Genomic DNA, 17,287 nt, shown 5'->3' on the forward strand with positions numbered 1-17,287 from the left:
ATTATTGCATACTGTGAAATCATTAATGTTCGTGGGACATTAATGTTCGTGGTTTTCGTGGGTGGGGTGATCCACGAATTTAAGATCCCACGAAATATAGTCCTTTTATTCACCTTTTCAATTGCCTTGTTATGTATACTATGTAATATACGCACATAGTATATTCTTTACAGAGGTGCAGTATATAGCGTAAATACCGAACTCACTGTATATCTTACTATTATTGTTTTGGTAGTATATTATATTTGCCTTTAACAAATAACAAACTAAATCAATTCATTATTTCTTTAAAGAAATATTTAATCAATTAAATTGATTGTTTACTCAAATATACGCACCTCTTAGGTGTTTTCACAGTTTTCACAGTTTACAAAATTCTTAATTGGTATTCAATGGCTTCGCTGATTAGGGTGCATCTTCTTTAATGACCTTAATTTCCAATGAAAACGATAATTGATATATATATATATGCACTAATTGGCATGTTGTACCACTATTGCGAGTCATAAAGCGTATGACGTAGAAGAGGGAAATCATGTGCTCAGCGCGTGAACGATTTAGGACGATCGCAGTTTAGGATTTTTTTTTGCAGAAATGGAAAACCACGAATTCAAGTACCCACGAAAATGTAAAATTTCGACAAACCACGAAATTTCATGCCAACGAATATAAATGATTTCACAGTATGTCATATATAAATAAAGTCATTAAACATCATAACTCTCCTCCAGTTATTTCGCAACAGCCATTGTTAATGATATTCTGGTATCCTCTTATAAAGTAAAAGAAATGTGATGTTCAATTTCTTTCTTTCACAGCTGTCATGACGAGAGTTCCCACCAGGAGTTTAAGAAGCATGTGGGTGGGGCATGTATAGTGTTCCATCCAGAGGAGGCAACACTTGTTGTATTGGTATGTAAAAATAAGTCAGTCTAGTTTAAGATGCAGGTGGGTGGGGCATGTATAGTGTTCCATCAAGAGGAGGCAACACTCGCTCTATTGGTATGTAAAAATAAGTCAGTCTAGTTTAAGATGCAGGTGGGTGGGGCATGTATAGGGCCAACACTTGTTGTATTGGTATGTAAAAATAAGTCAGTCTAGTTTAAGATGCAGATGGGTGGGGCATGTATAGGGGCAACACTTGTTGTATTGGTATGTAAAAATAAGTCAGTCTAGTTTAAGATGCAGGTGGGTGGGGCATGTATTATGGGGCAACACTTGTTGTATTGGTATGTAAAAATAAGTCAGTCTAGTTTAAGCTGCAGGTGGGTGGGGCATGTATTATGGGGCAACACTTGTTGTATTGGTATGTAAAAATAAGTCAGTCTAGTTTAAGATGCAGGTGGGTGGGGCATGTATAGGGGCAACCCTTGTTGTACTGGTATGTAAAAATAAGTCAGTCTAGTTTAAGATGCAGGTGGGTGGGGCATGTATAGGGGCAACACTTGTTGTACTGGTATGTAAAAATAAGTCAGTCTAGTTTAAGATGCAGGTGGGTGGGGCATGTATAGGGGCAACACTTGTTGTACTGGTATGTAAAAATAAGTCAGTCTAGTTTAAGATGCAGGTGGGTGGGGCATGTATAGGGGCAACCCTTGTTGTATTGGTATGTAAAAATAAGTCAGTCTAGTTTAAGATGCAGGTGGGTGGGGCATGTATAGGGGCAACCCTTGTTGTACTGGTATGTAAAAATAAGTCAGTCTAGTTTAAGATGCAGGTGGGTGGGGCATGTATAAGGGCAACACTTGTTGTACTGGTATGTAAAAATAAGTCAGTCTAGTTTAAGATGCAGGTGGGTGGGGCATGTATAGGGGCAACTCTTGTTGTACTGGTATGTAAAAATAAGTCAGTCTAGTTTAAGATGCAGGTGGGTGGGGCATGTATAGGGGCAACACTTGTTGTATTGGTATGTACACATAAAAGTCAGCTTATTTTTAAGTTGCATGTGTGATGGTCATTTATTGTTTCACATGGAGAAGCCAACACTTGTTTTAGTGGTATGTACATATTATAAGTCAGTCTAGTTATACTTGCATATGGGTGGGACATATGAAATGTTCCATCCGGGGCAGTCAACACTTTTTGTATTGGTACGTACAAAGTTAGTCTAGTTTAACACTTGTTATAGTGAACTTAAAAGTATAGCTTGTTTCCATATTTTGTCAAATATTGGGATGAAAATTTAGATTTTATATGGCAACCTAAAAATGCATCGTAATTCTGTTAATTAACGCTTTTCTTCTCCTTAACATCATAAGGTCTAAAATTAAAAGCCATTATCAGACATGAAAATTAGAAAACATTATTACAAGCATTGGAGTGTCTCAATCAAAGGCCTTGAGTCAGTTGTCTCGGTTTTATTTCACGGGCTCCTTGTTTGTGAGTATTTGTGAAATTTTTGAGGTTTAAAATTCACCATGCCATTTTTAAATCATCTAAAAGTAATAGTTAATGGAATGTTTTGCTTAGCTTTACCTCCATGCCCTGATTCTAGAAAAATGCTGAGAAAAAAAACCCTCAAGAAAATAAAACAATCTACAATGTCACATTCATGAAACTATGACAGTAAGATAATTTCAATTTATGTCCAAACTTGACTAAGATCTTTTTTGAAATGGCCCCTAGAACATTGATATGACTGTTTCAGTCTACAAACCAAGCTGTGATTAAACGTGCAACCATGATGGCAGAAATGCATGTACGAAACCTGCGACAGAAAAGTCTGCTACGGCAACGTACGGAGGAAGCAGTGAAAAAATTACAGGTAAAGATGTTGGAGATTTTTTAAAATATTTTTTTATATATATTGTTTTTATCCCGAGTGTGATAAATTTCTTTTTTTGAGTTTGTCATATATTTAACTTTGTGTTTGTCATATATTTAATTCAATTCCTAAGCTCATCTGGGTTTTTTAATTAGTTCATTAGCCTCCGCAATGGCATTGTTTACTTTGGCCACAACTCAAAATCTTTTAAGATATTCCTATGAAACTTGGTACATTGGCTGCAAAAGACAATGTGAAGCAAAATTTATAATTCTGGCTGAAATAATTACACGGTTATGGCCCTTTTTTACCAGAAGAAAAACACTAGTTATTAGAAGAGAGGTTTGCTCTATAGTTCTTTAATATTGGAAATTGAAATGTTGTCAATAAATTTTTATATATATTTACTTTAGTGCAGGCTATTTTGATATTTCTTAATTATCTAAAGTATACATATAGGCAATGTTTTAAAGGGTTGTTTTTTTGCTTCTTGCCTGGTCTAGTTTATTTTTGCTTTGTTAGGGCCGATTGCAGTAGTTTTTTTACCATAAATATGATACAATTATATAATAGTATTGTAAGAATTATGTACTGCATGCATGTCAGCATTTTGTATTTAATACCGTAAATTACCGTACATATAGTTGTGCATGCCCAAGTATAGGCACAGGGTGTCTTCCCATGGTAAATAGAGAGGTAGCAAACCACTATTTGTACATCTAGCTAACAAGTCATGTTAAAGTTGCAGTCGGCATAAAAAAGTGTTTTCAAAATCTCTCATTCCAAAAGTAGTGTATGGGTAGGTTTACTGAGCCTCACTTAAAACCCTTACCTCGTGAACGGGTTAGCTTGACTGACCTTGATATAAATCCTTTCCTCGTGTAAAGGGAGGTTGACTGACCATTACATCAAACATACATCCTGTATTGAAAGCTTGACCGACTCGTATAAAACCCTTACATCTCAGATGGTTTTCTTGACCAACATTCACATGAAACTTTTCATTGTGTAAAGGGAGGTTAACTGACCCTCACATAAGCCCTATGTTTGTGTATTGGTAGACTGACAAACCCTCAATTAAAACATGTTCCTTTTTATCTTGTAAATGTCATTACAGTTCACCTTGCACAAGTAAAGCCTACTCAAACCTGTATACTGTAGTTCTCAAATTTTAAGATTGTCCTGGATATCGCCATTTAGCTCAAAATTTGTTCAAACTTCACATATCACAGTGCTCCGGTGAGGTCTAAATAGCAGGATGGAGTGCCCAGCTGCCTTTTTCTGGCTCTCTGCTGCCTTTTCACTATGCCCCCTGTTCCCTAAAGCTTTTCAGAGCTGCCTGTATATTGTCAAGTCAATTATCAGAAATAGGTATAAAAATTATAAATATACATTATTTTGACACTTAAGTTAAGATGACAACTCAGGTATTCTTAACAAACTAAAAGTATTGAAAGTAGTTAAAACACATACACAATAAGACTTGAACATTGACCCTTGCAAGTGCCCCATAAAGGCTTATTGCGTAAAAAGTACCGTTTCTGGCTTAGCACCCTGCCCTTTTCAAAACCTGGCTGGAGCACTGCAAACCTAAATAACATATCACACAAAATGTGGTTCACACCTACATGCAGGATTGACTTTAATTAACAGTAGTTCAACTGTCCCTGACAACGGAATATTTGGTCAGGACAAGTAAATTCAAAAGCTGAGAGCTGGATGGGAAAAGACGATTTCAAATAATAGAGATCTTGAAAGCACCTGTTAGCCCTTGAAATTAAAAATAAGAATAACAAAAACCCACTGTTTTATGCAATATCACAATATCACATGATTCAGCATTGTTTACTGGAAGTTGGGAAGCAGGTGTACTTCAAAGAAAGAGCTGTAACGATTTCATTTTGCATGGTAAATGTTATACCAATGAAATAAATGGGAGATATTACATATTTTCAAGTTTGTTATAATCAATTTAAGAAAAATAACGTCGTCATTATACAACATTGACGAATAACACTTGCAGTTTATTTATGTAGAAAACTGTTGTCTGTCGTCTGCAAATTTTGCTGGACCTTTTTTCTTTCTGATTTTCATCTACTTTAGCAGATGCTTAATGTTGTTGGGTATCATTTAAACTTAATATCTGAAATGAAAAAAGTTGAAGAAGGTCATGAGAAGTGATTGTTTCTATATACTTTCCCAACTGGACGAGTGGATTCAATAAAATGTAGAGCCCTGGGCTGTTATACATCAAGCAAGTTAGTTATTTTCTAACTTAGGTCACTTTCCTAATTAAGTATTTCATTGGTGTCAAAACTTCACAATTTCTGAAATACTTTATTCTTACTGATTTTTATTGAAAATACATACTTTTATCTTAAAATACACATTTTTTTTTGAAAGCTTTAAAAATGCACTCTTACTCCTATATAAGATGTACCATACTTAGTACAATTGTTTTCATATACCGGAAAGGATGAATAAAAATCGAAAACAATGGTTCTTATGAAGGTGTTTAATTTGAAAGAAAGGTGCACATAAGACGGTATTTCTACGGTATGTGACCATAGATGATCACTGTAAATCTTTTCGGACCCACCAGTCATTATAATCTTGTATTTCAGTAAATAATATTTTCCATAAATGCATTATTTAGTAAGTAGTTAAACGTTTATCACTTAAAATTTATGTTTGTTTTACATGTGTATGTATTGATTTAAAATATGATTGTCACTTTACGAAATCAACGTAAGTTAGGGAATGATTTAATTTGCTTTATGAATATGCTGACATGTACAAATAGTGTTTTCAACCTCTCTACAATCTTTCATTGGACCAGAACAATGTTTTGGCATACACAAAAATTTAGAAATGAAACAAGAAATAATCTAGAGATTATAATGTCTCTGTAAAAATCATATTGGTCACCAACTGTTCTATGCAGCTCAGTCGGTAGAGCGTTGAACTGTTAATCGGACAACCCGGGTTCGATTCCCGGGCGGACCAGGTCACTTCTGTTGTGATTGGTTATGAAATCCTTTCTACGACCATTCGCACTGTACCACTGCCTCTGGCATGTACAGAAGTTGTCAGTTCCTTGCAGAAGTGGAGGCACCTAGTACTGGTTCACCGCCCAGGATAGGTGTGCGGTGGTTGAACTGTCACTCTGGGACCCTTCAATGTGCTCACGCCGGGACCCGGAGTATAAACTACTAACACCACCACCACTGTTCTATGCGTACTCTAAAATCATTTATATTGGGCATGGAATTTTGTGGTTTTTCAAAAAAAGGACAAGTTGTTGGATTTTCATTTTTTCAATAATCTGGTTGAAAGCACCTCATATAATTAGAACACTCTCAAATATATGCTTTATTCGAATAGATTTTTTAACATCATTTTACAGAAAAAGAAAGTTACTTGTTAACAAAATTTTACTGTAAGGCTTAAAAAATAGGTTTGTTTCTGGTTATAAAAATCAGACCATGTTTTTTTCACCTCCTACCAATAGTGTTGTGTATTTTTATGCCCCCACAAAGTGGCGGCATATAGGGTTGCCCTTGTCCGTACGTACGTACGTACGTCCCGAAGATTGTTTCCGATCTAATTCTTGAAAACCGTTGTCCAATCCTCACCAAACTTTAAACACATGTTTGTGACCATAATATCTTGATCAAGTTCGATAGTCATGGAAATCGCTTTAGTCATTTAGGAGTTACGGCCCTTTTTTGCCAAAAATTCCCGAAGATTGTTTCCGATCTAATTCTTGAAAACCGTTTGTCCAATCCTCACCAAACTTTAAACACATGTTTGTGACCATAATATCTTGATCAAGTTCGATAGTCATGGAAATCGCTTTAGTCATTTAGGAGTTACGGCCCTTTTTTGCCAAAAATACTTCAAAAATATATGTTTCCAATCTAATTCTTGAAAAGTATGTGTCCAATCCTCACCAAACTTTACATACATGATTGTGACCATAATATCTTGATCAAGTTCGATAGCCATGGAAATCGCTTTTGTCATTTAGGAGTTACGGCCCTTTATTTGCAAAAAAGACTTGAAAAATACGTCCCGAAGATTGTTTCCGATCTAATTCTTGAAAACTGTTTGTCCAATCCTCACCAAACTTTTAACACATGTTTGTGACCATAATATCTTGATCAAGTTCGATAGCCATGGAAATCGCTTTAATCATTTAGGAGTTAGGGCCCTCAGATTATCCTGAATAATCATTATGGCTTATTTTCTGTGACAAAAAATCGAAGTGGGGGCATCCGTGTCCTATGGACACATTTCTAGTTCAGTTTGTAGCCCAAATCTGAATGTCAATTTGATCTGAAATGGGAAGAAATAGTTGAATGCAATAATATTGCTTGCCATGCAAATAAACAAGAAAAAAACACCTAACAACTAACAACTGTAACCAGAAACAACACATTTTTTAGGCCTGATTATTGATGAAATTTGACAACACAATGAATTATTGACAAAGTTTTTTTAATGGTCTTTTTTCTAGGAGTTAAATATGCATGCGGTCAGTACACAGTTTTTAGTTTTTGTTCAGTTTTATATATCCCAGTGCTTATAAGCTTGTCGGCTTTTTCGAATCAAGAAGTCGTGGTATTGTCATTACTCTGGCGTCATTATTGCCTTCATCATTTGCAAACAAAATTAAGCCTAACCTAATATCTAAACAAAAATTGACAAGGAATAACAAAGCCCATAACTCTAGCTTAAATAATTGAGTAATGACCCTTGTTAGAAAAAAATAGACGATCGTTCGCGGCACTCTCACCAGGCCCCAATTTCTCAAAAATTCTTAATCATATTTCATTTAGCAAAATTACTTACTTAAATATGATTTTATTAAACAAAAAGAAGTTTTTTTCTGATTGATCACAAGTATTATTTCTTTACAAACCTCAAACTCTTTAAAAAAAATAAAATTATACAATTAATACAATTTATACCGAACAAAAAATAAGTGAGCTCCGCTTGATCCTGTTATAAGAGACTTCAGATGTTTTGAGAAATTTGGACCAGCATTCTTTTGCTATGCTTCAGGCTGTTTCCATATTTTAAATTAATAATTTATATAAACTTGTCTGATTGTCATAGTCTTGGAGTTGTTTGGCGATGGCATGAAAATCTTTAATGTTGACAATAACTTGATTTATACTGATTTATTTTTGCTGGATTGTAAAGACAGCTGAACGCTTATATGAATCACTCTCAAGTCTAATTCCTGGGCAGAAACCATTACTTATAATGGCCTTTTTGAGTGGACTTGAGAATGAGCCCAGGTGGGGCTCTAACTAACAACCTTTAAGGCCAACACCTGAGCTACTAGACCACTCTAACCCCTTAATAAAGCGGGTCCCTCACCGTTTGGCAATAACTTGAAATTCATTAAAGATATTAACGTAAAACTATAGACATACGGTATGCATGTCCTATTACTTTTCTGGGATAATACCCCTTTACTTTATGAAGAAAACAGACAAGCATGGGCATTTACTAGTGGTGCTCTTGTTTTCTGCTTTACTAGTTTGTGTTGCTTTATTGCCAGTTCAAGCTGTTTTTGTTTTTTTCCGAAGTGACATGAAGCCAAACCACCCTGATATAAATATTCACAATTGTTAAACCAATGGAGAGTTTCACCAGTCACATGGTAAACTCTTCCCAACTTCGCAAAATATCTTCAGCCTAATAACTTAACATTAAGCATATTTCATTATGCCAGATATGTCCTATATATACTTAATCTTGATTTCATAAAATGAAAATATACTATTATTGTGATTATCACATAGATAGGTTTAAACGTCATATCAGTTGCTTCCAGTCAAAACATGCTTTTGAAATCTCACTTCCTCACAATGCAAATGATTTATCACCCTATTTTGAATGATATTCCTTTTAACATAGCATTCTTTTCATATCCAATTATGCTCTTAAAAAGTTGAACATGAATTTAGCAATAATACAATGAAAACTAGAGGGATATACAACATAATGATTAATTTTAAAACTTTTTAACAAACTAGAAACTCAACAAAAGAAGTATGATAAATTCATTTTTTCAATATTTATACCCTTCATATTGATGTACTAGCACATTGATAAGATATGGCCATGCCTTTTCAGTTTTTATGTTCCTCTGTTTGTAGAAGAATAAGTTGAGGTATTGTGATAGCCTTGATATCGATGTCTAAGTGTCAGCTTTGTCTTCCTTGATGTGCAAAATCTCAAACCTTGGTCAAAACATAAGTTTAATAGCCTTTAAAGCTGCTCTCTCATAGATTAACCATTTTTACAACTTATTTATTTTTTGTCTTGGAAAGGGCAATTTTTTGCTTAGGTATCTGTAAACCATGCAATTATATAAGATTTCTGACAAAAAATCAGATCATAGATATTCATATTTCCGTTCAAAAATTAATGTTTAATGGCTTAAACCGTTACTAATGGTTTAAGAAAAATGCACAAAACATAAATTTTTGAAAAATTAATTAAAAATCTGCGATCTAATTTTTTGTCGGCAGTCTTATATAAATGGTTTCCTTGGATATTCACAAAAATTGGCTTGTTCAAAAACAAAAAATAAAAAAGTTTTCAAAACGTTCAATCTGTTAAGAGTGCAGCTTTAAAGATAATATCCAAATGAAGCATGTTACACATGTAACAGGTGACTATATGCACATGAATAGCAAATCCAGTAACTCTTGCTTTAATATTGTTGTGTTATGCCTCTATTTTGGCCAGAAACAACCCGCAACCCACCTTCTGATTTAGCTCAAGAGTTTTGAAAGGGTGCTGCACCCTGTCCTTTTTGGTAGCACCCTTATGCCCTTATGGGGATAAGCTTGTGGACCCTCCTGCCTTCACAGAATTAAATGCTTAAAATAATGAAAAAAAATGTATTGTTTTGATAAAAGCTTTAAATATTATTATAAATTCATACTAACTTGACACATTTAGCAGGTGAAATCTATTATTGCTTCAATAAAGCACAATTCCTGCTTTGTTGTGGAGTAGCACCCTGCCCTTTTTCTACAGCTTTCTGTCGTTTAAAATCTGGCTAAAACCCACAACCCACCCCGCAACAGACCAGCATTGGCGTTCTCTCGATTGCAATCTTTTTTCAGCTCACCTGAACAAAAAATGCTCATTGTGAGCTATTACGTTACATTTTGGTTTCACCTAGAATATTCTTGCGTACCCTTAAGCTTTTGACAAACCTTGTAGGCACTTTGCATGTTTTTCTGCTTAAAGCGCACCGCTGTATTTAATTTTATGTGTTAACATATTTGCTTAAGTTTGTTGATTTTAAACAGTAATGTCAACATCATATCAATTGGTCAAATTTGATGATACATAATAGTGTTTGAACTAAATAGTTTGAAATCCTTTTATTTATTTCATAAATTTATGATTGTTTTGATAAATGAAAGATTTTTGTTTGTCTTTGAAATTATTATCAGAAGACCAGCATGATACAATAAATTCAAAAAATGAAGAAATACTGTAGATTGCCAAATTTTGCGAGGTATAATTTTAACATTTTTAGCTAATAATGGTTGTGTTTCAATGTTAAGATGTCAGTGTATAGTCTTAGCCTTGGCGATGATGTCATCTGGGTTCAAAAACTTGAACACAGGCCAGAGAAAATATTCATATTTGAGGAAAATGAAACAGTTTAAAATTATAATTTAGAAAAAATAGATGATTCTGCTTTATTGATTTTTTGACAACAACAACTTCTTGCTTGCAAAGTTTTAAAAAGGGATGGTAATTTATATTTATTGATACAACCTTTATAGTTCCCACTGAAAGCAATCAGGCATAGGGTTACATATGTTTACTTAAATACTATCAATATAGTAAAATCGGTAATACCAAATGTCTATAATCAAAGACATTTTGCAAATCAAATACAATTTATGAAAAATGTGATTTCCATATTAAAAGAATATTATTTAATTGTCGATTTCATTTCGACACTGTAATACAATGTTGAAACTTGTTCTATATTCCCAACAGAATACAAAGATAAAGAGTGGCCATGTGGAGGAGTTTCGCGTGGAGGACACCTTGATGGGCCTCGCGATAGGGACGCATGGGGCTAACATTCAGCAGGCACGACACGTAGAGGGCGTGACTAATATTGATCTCGATGAGGAGACCTGTACGTTCAAAGTCTACGGAGAGGTAATTGTGATTTAAGGGTTGTTCGAATTTTTAAAGACATAAAAGTGAGCTAAATATTGGCATTGCCTTGGTTCTGTAGTGCAGAAACTTTGGTCATAACTGGAAAAATGTTGACATGAAACATGGTACACATGTTAACAGTTACACTACATATGACATGAAACTTGATACAGATGTAAACAATAACAATACAATGGACATGAAACTTATTACACCTGGCTACAGTAACAATACAAAGGAAATGAAACATGAGTACAAATGTTAACAGTTACACTACATATCACATGAAACTTAGTACACATGTTCACAGTAACAATACAATGGACATGAAACTTAGAACACATGTAAACATTAACAAAACAAAGACCATGAAATAAGGACACATGTCAACAGTAACAGTACAAAGGACATGAAACTTAGTACAAATGTTAACAGTTACATCATATAGGACATGAAACTTAGGACACATGTAAACAGTTACACTACATACGACATGAAACTTAGGACACATGTTAACAGTAACATTACATAGGACATGAAACTTAGGACACATGTTAACAGTTGCATTACATTGGACATGAAACTTAGGACACATGTTAACAGTTGCATTACATAGGACATGAAACTTAGGACACATGTTAACAGTTGCATTACATTGGACATGAAACTTAGGACACATGTTAACAGTTGCATTTTATTGGACATGAAACTTAGGACACATGTTAACAGTTGCATTACATAGGACATGAAACTTAGGACACATGTTAACAGTAACATTACATAGGACATGAAACTTAGGACACATGTTAACAGTTGCATTACATTGGACATGAAACTTAGGACACATGTTAACAGTTGCATTACATTGGACATGAAACTTATTACACATGTTAACAGTTACATTACATAGGACATGAAACCTTGTACACATGTTAACAGTTACATTACATAGGACATGAAACCTTGAACACATGTTAACATTAACAATACATAGGACATGAAACTTACAAACTTATTACACATGTTAACAGTAACATTACATAGGACATGAAACTTAGGACACATGTTAACAGTTGCATTACATTGGACATGAAACTTAGGACACATGTTAACAGTTGCATTACATAGGACATGGAACTTAGGACACATGTTAACAGTTGTATACATTGGACTTGAAACTTAGGACACATGTTAACAGTAACATTACATAGGACATGAAACTTAGGACACATGTTAACAGTTGCATTACATAGGACATGAAAATTAGGACACATGTTAACAGTTGCATTACATTGGACATGAAACTTAGGACATGTTAACAGTTGCATTACATTGGAAATGAAACTTATTACACATGTTAACAGTTACATTACATAGGACATGAAACCTTGTACACATGTTGACATTAACAATACATATTGACAATTGGCATCAGCATGCCATGTTTTTGTTACTTTGGGTAAAGACAAAAAGCTTTTGTCATGGTATTTTTACCATTATGGTGATAGGCTTAAAGTAAGTATATTTTTTAAATGTCAAAGTTTTATAGTTACTGACAATGTTGTTAAATCCCATCCAAATCAGGCAAGCATTTTGCTCAACTTACATTAGAAAGTCATGGTCATGATCTTAATCAATTTCAAAACGTTAACAGGGAGGGCCATTTTCTTATGTTGTTATAACTTGTGGCCCACCCATTTGTATGATAATATTGTTTGTCATAATGAATTGAATGGCATGTGTATATTATACACAAATAAATACGATTAAACTACCTTACAGTCAGAGGAAGCATGCAAGCGGGCGCGGGCAATGTTAGAGTATGCAGAGGACACTTTCCAGGTCCCCAGGGACCTTGTGGGTCAGTATTATTATGATAAGATGAAGTTAATCTGAATATGGTGGTCTTTGAATTATGGTCAGCATGTCTGTTTTTTGAAGGTATTGTTTAGCCTTCGTGTGAGCTTTGAGACAATTGCCAGAGACAATATGAACTCTAAAGCGCTTCTGTTACATGATAATCTGATTCAAATCACATTCTTAATATAAAATCATTGTTGGGATCAGAGGTTCAGCTGTAGGAGGCTATCTTCTGGTGAGAGATGTAGAAGATTATAAACAGGCAGTAAATGAGTTAGCAATTTTTTTATAATTTCAATGATGACATTGATGACAAATTTAAATGTCTAGTAAAATACAATAATATTATGCAAAGATGTCAAAGATAATGTGTATAAAGAAGCTTTTAGAATTTATTGTCCCTTGTTTTTATTTTAGCAAAGGTGATCGGTAAGAATGGCAAGAATATTCAAGACATTGTTGACAAATCTGGTGTAGTGCGAGTGAAAATTGAGGGGGATAACGAGAGGGATGCGCCGCGGGAAGAGGTAGACACTTCTGTATGCGAAACTTTTACTTACTCTTTTTGATCTTCTCTGATATTTTTATACCCTTGGTATTGGGCATTAAAAAAAATATTGTGTGCGTTAAAATTTGTAGTTTGAAACTTTTAATGCTTTATACAGAATATTACTGTAGCACCATTCTGCAATGATTACAATAACATTCTTATATAAAGCCTAATAAAAAGTCTACCTACCTTACATGTTTTTGAAAAGGATATAACCCTGACTATTTTTTGGCCTTGTTATTAGTAGCCCATAATTCAAAAACTGCTTCAACAAGTTATTTACATGAAACTCAGTACACATGTGACCAGTAACCAGTAACATGGTTTAGATTTATGTTTTCATAGAAAGGTGCATAACTCTTGCTGCAGTATTTAAGTGATATCCCTTTGTTGACAAAAAAATGACAAGTAGTTGTAGTTAATATAGAAGTCTTTACCGGTATATTCAAAAATGTATTGACCAGAAGAATGCCAAACTTTGTTAACATGAAAAGGTATTAGGCAAAATATAGGGAATTTTTAATGAAATAGATACCTTTTCAATAGCCCTTGTGAACGATTGATAGAAATATTTAAAAAAAAATACATTTAAGGGACTATTCATCTCCCTGGTTTTCTGAAAGCTTGATTTATAAACGTCCAAATTTTTTTTACAAATTAAATATTGTGCAATAACTCCAAACTTGGCCATAGCTCCAAAACCATTCTAGACATTCAATGAAACTTGGTACACATGTTGCCAAAGTAAAATAGAACATTTAAATAGGTCCATAACATTGGCTTTTACTTTTGTCCAGTAATGCCCGTGTGTTTGACTGGGAAATGCTTCAGCTTTCACTCTCTGATTACAAGAAAATTTAAAAGACAGATACTCCATAAACCATAACGTAGTTTGTTTTTTTTCAATACATGTCGTTTGACAATTTCCCTAATAGAACAGGGCTTTAACACATCCAAAAATACCATTTTTTCACTATTTATGTCACAGCATGTGGTGTTTTTATCTCCCTATTAGGACCCTTTACAGGGGCAGGTGCCGTTCATCTTTGTGGGTACCGTGGAAAATATCAGCAACGCTCAGATACTACTGGAATATAACCTGGACCACCTACGGGTATGTATGAAAAAGGAAATAATGACCTTCATTACTTGATCTCCATTTACTGTTTTGTAAATGTTTAGAATTCTATCCAAGCGGACAAGAACGCTTTCTCTGGCTACACTGGTTTACCCCAAAACACAAGACAATTCTATCTCTCTAACAGCATTGTTAACTTGTCTTACAATCATTGTAACACAAATAAGTTTAAACATTAAGACAACTTCCTCTCTTAGCATGGTGCCAATGAACTTGATTAATATACAGGCAATCATCGCTGGCTTGAACTCCTATGGACCGACGAAAATACCTCGAGCCTTGGAAATTTTGAGCAAGCCAGAATGCTTACCTTAAGTATAAAGAATTAGGTCCTTAACATCCATTTAGTGCCATCGAGCAAAGCGTGTTCATGCCAACAGGGTTCAACTGTTATGGTTGTGAAACAAATCAGTTTAAACTGATAGGAAATAAATTGACTTGTTGTTAGAGATGAAGGATTTAAACAATCTGACTTACAGAACCATTTCTATTCACTTTTATTTTTTTAAATATGTTTGACGAGTGCATGTTTTGAATATTATCAGTTTAAATTGTTTTTGGCTTTATTGAGCAAATAGGATAAAAAAAAACGCATCATGGTTGTGATGTAATGGGCATATTTGATAAAATAAAAAGCAGACAACATAATCTATAATCTAGACTGCCATTTCGAAGTTCATAAATTGTAGCATTATCATGCACATGAGCAGCTCGCCAATACAAAGAAGGACGCGAATTTGTGTCAACTAAATAGAAAAAGTGAGTCACTTAAGAACTTCCCTCAATTCTGCATAAAATGATTGTCAAAAAATCCCACGAATGTTCACTTTGTTCAAAATGACCGCATTACATCTGCAGGAAATGACGAGAAGTGTACTATACTTGTAAATAAGTACCGTTTTGTTGTTGTTTTTTATGCTGTGACATTTAATAATTGTTTTAGTATCAGCAATTTGTTAATTTTGCTAAGATATAAAAAAAATATTTTGGTCAATTAAGTGAATTCTGTAACTTCTGACTTCGTTTCGCTGGAGTGGCCTCCCTTGACTTTGATACACAAAAGTACGTAACACATTCATACGCGCAAGCCATTCCATATCTTGACATTTGACAGATGGCGGTAAATTTTAATCAAATTGAAACGGAAAAAATAAAAATGAAAATTAGATATGCAGGTATACAATAAATGGAATATTACGATAAAACGCTTTTCTGGTGACCTGCATCACATTTCGTTCTGTGAGTAAACATGTATCATTCTGTCGAGACACGTGTTTACACACCAAACTTGACGTGGTACAGGTCACCAGAATAGCGTCCTATCATAATATCTCTTATATATATATGTGTTTCTAGACGAAACATGAACATGATCGTAACAATTATAATTTTTGACATGTGAATGTTAGATACATCCATACTGCAGGTATGAATAAATGGACCAGACTGATGTTACCAAACGTATAATGGTGTTCAAGGGTATCATAAGTTGACATTATTACCAATGACTTAAAGAAGTGACAAGGTTATTTGATTATTGGATATCTTATGGTTATGTTTGTTTACTTACTGACTGTAGGAGGTTGAGAGACTACGCCAGGAGAAGTTGGAAATCGACCAGCAGTTACGCACCCTTGCCGGTCCTCAGTCAGGCCCATATTACCCCAACCCACGGGACCGCCGTGGGGACAGTATGGACCCATACTCTAGCGACAGGGATAGTGACCGGAGGGGAGGGTTTCGTGGTGGAAGGGGGAGGGGTAGAGGAAGGGGCTATCCACGCAGATATCAGGACAGATACGGAGGTGGGTGACAGGGTTGTAAAATTTGTTACAGAATATAGAAATTGAATAGAAGTTGTTTTGCATACAAGCTTGAATTTGTGCTGTGAAAGTTTTAAGGGTGGGAATCTTACCTGGATTTGTTGATTTCGAGGAAATTTTTGTCTCCAAGAATTTTTTTTTATTTGTTTTTACTGTGTTCAACTAGTACAGAGTTGTTTAAATGCAATTTTTGGCTCTTAGAATACTTCCGACCTGGGAGCTTAAAAGGGGCTTTGGCCTGGACCTCCAGTATAAATTTTAGGGATTTGGACTTTCAACAATTTTTAACCCTGACTAGTTGACTTAATAGGACACATGGTGGTCTTCTCAGGTTTGAACATTATATTTAAGTGATTAAATGAATATTTATTCCTATGGAGTCATCTTAGAATATTTGAAACAATTAACGCTTTGAAATAAAATGAACAGTATTTTATATTAAAACGGATAAAATTCTAAGTACAATGTGAATTTTTGATAAAATTGTTTAACAAGTTTCATAGAGGTTAAGTTTTACTTTTAAATGAGATAAACAAAGTTAAGACATTGTCCAGTTTTGTTTTTAAAGGGACTAGCTCATGTTTTTTTCCCGGTAATGCATCTGAAAACACTATTTATCATTATTTTACTCTATGATACTGAAATTGCATATATAAAAGATAAAAAAATATTTTGGGTTTAGTGAACCCACCTTGGTAAAGTCAAGAAAAAAATGGAAGACTGAAGCATTAATCACAAGGACTTATACAACAAATGGATATTTGGAAATTACAACAATACATTGATAACATCACATGATAATGTCAAACAGCCAATCATACGACAACAAAATCGCTGTAGGCCATTAATATCGCTATTGAAAATTATGGTCTTCAAAGACGATATTTGAGCAAATATCAACATTTGCTAAAGGGTTCCAGCAGTTGCTGGAACTAAGT

The 17,287-nt window shown here is 34.3% G+C and overlaps 1 protein-coding gene across 6 annotated transcripts in view; it reads left to right on the forward strand.

Moving 5' to 3' along the window:
- The window catches only part of LOC128219689 (RNA-binding protein FXR1-like), a 43,123-nt gene that overhangs the window by 16,782 nt on the left and 9,054 nt on the right, over window positions 1-17,287 (forward strand). Inside the window, exons 6-13 of one of the 6 annotated variants that reach the window (XM_052927608.1) lie at window positions 819-912; window positions 2,648-2,764; window positions 7,284-7,301; window positions 10,811-10,978; window positions 12,761-12,839; window positions 13,256-13,365; window positions 14,416-14,502; window positions 16,106-16,331. In XM_052927608.1, coding sequence (XP_052783568.1) covers window positions 819-912; window positions 2,648-2,764; window positions 7,284-7,301; window positions 10,811-10,978; window positions 12,761-12,839; window positions 13,256-13,365; window positions 14,416-14,502; window positions 16,106-16,331 — 899 coding nt within the window. Of the gene's footprint in view, window positions 1-818; window positions 913-2,647; window positions 2,765-7,283; window positions 7,302-10,810; window positions 10,979-12,760; window positions 12,840-13,255; window positions 13,378-14,403; window positions 14,503-16,105; window positions 16,332-17,287 lie in introns of all 6 variants that reach the window. The other 5 variants (XM_052927604.1, XM_052927605.1, XM_052927606.1 and 2 more) reach the window with 5 other exon arrangements.

Source organism: Mya arenaria, chromosome 15 (assembly GCF_026914265.1).
Source record: "Mya arenaria isolate MELC-2E11 chromosome 15, ASM2691426v1".
Taxonomy (NCBI): Eukaryota; Metazoa; Mollusca; class Bivalvia; order Myida; family Myidae; genus Mya; species Mya arenaria.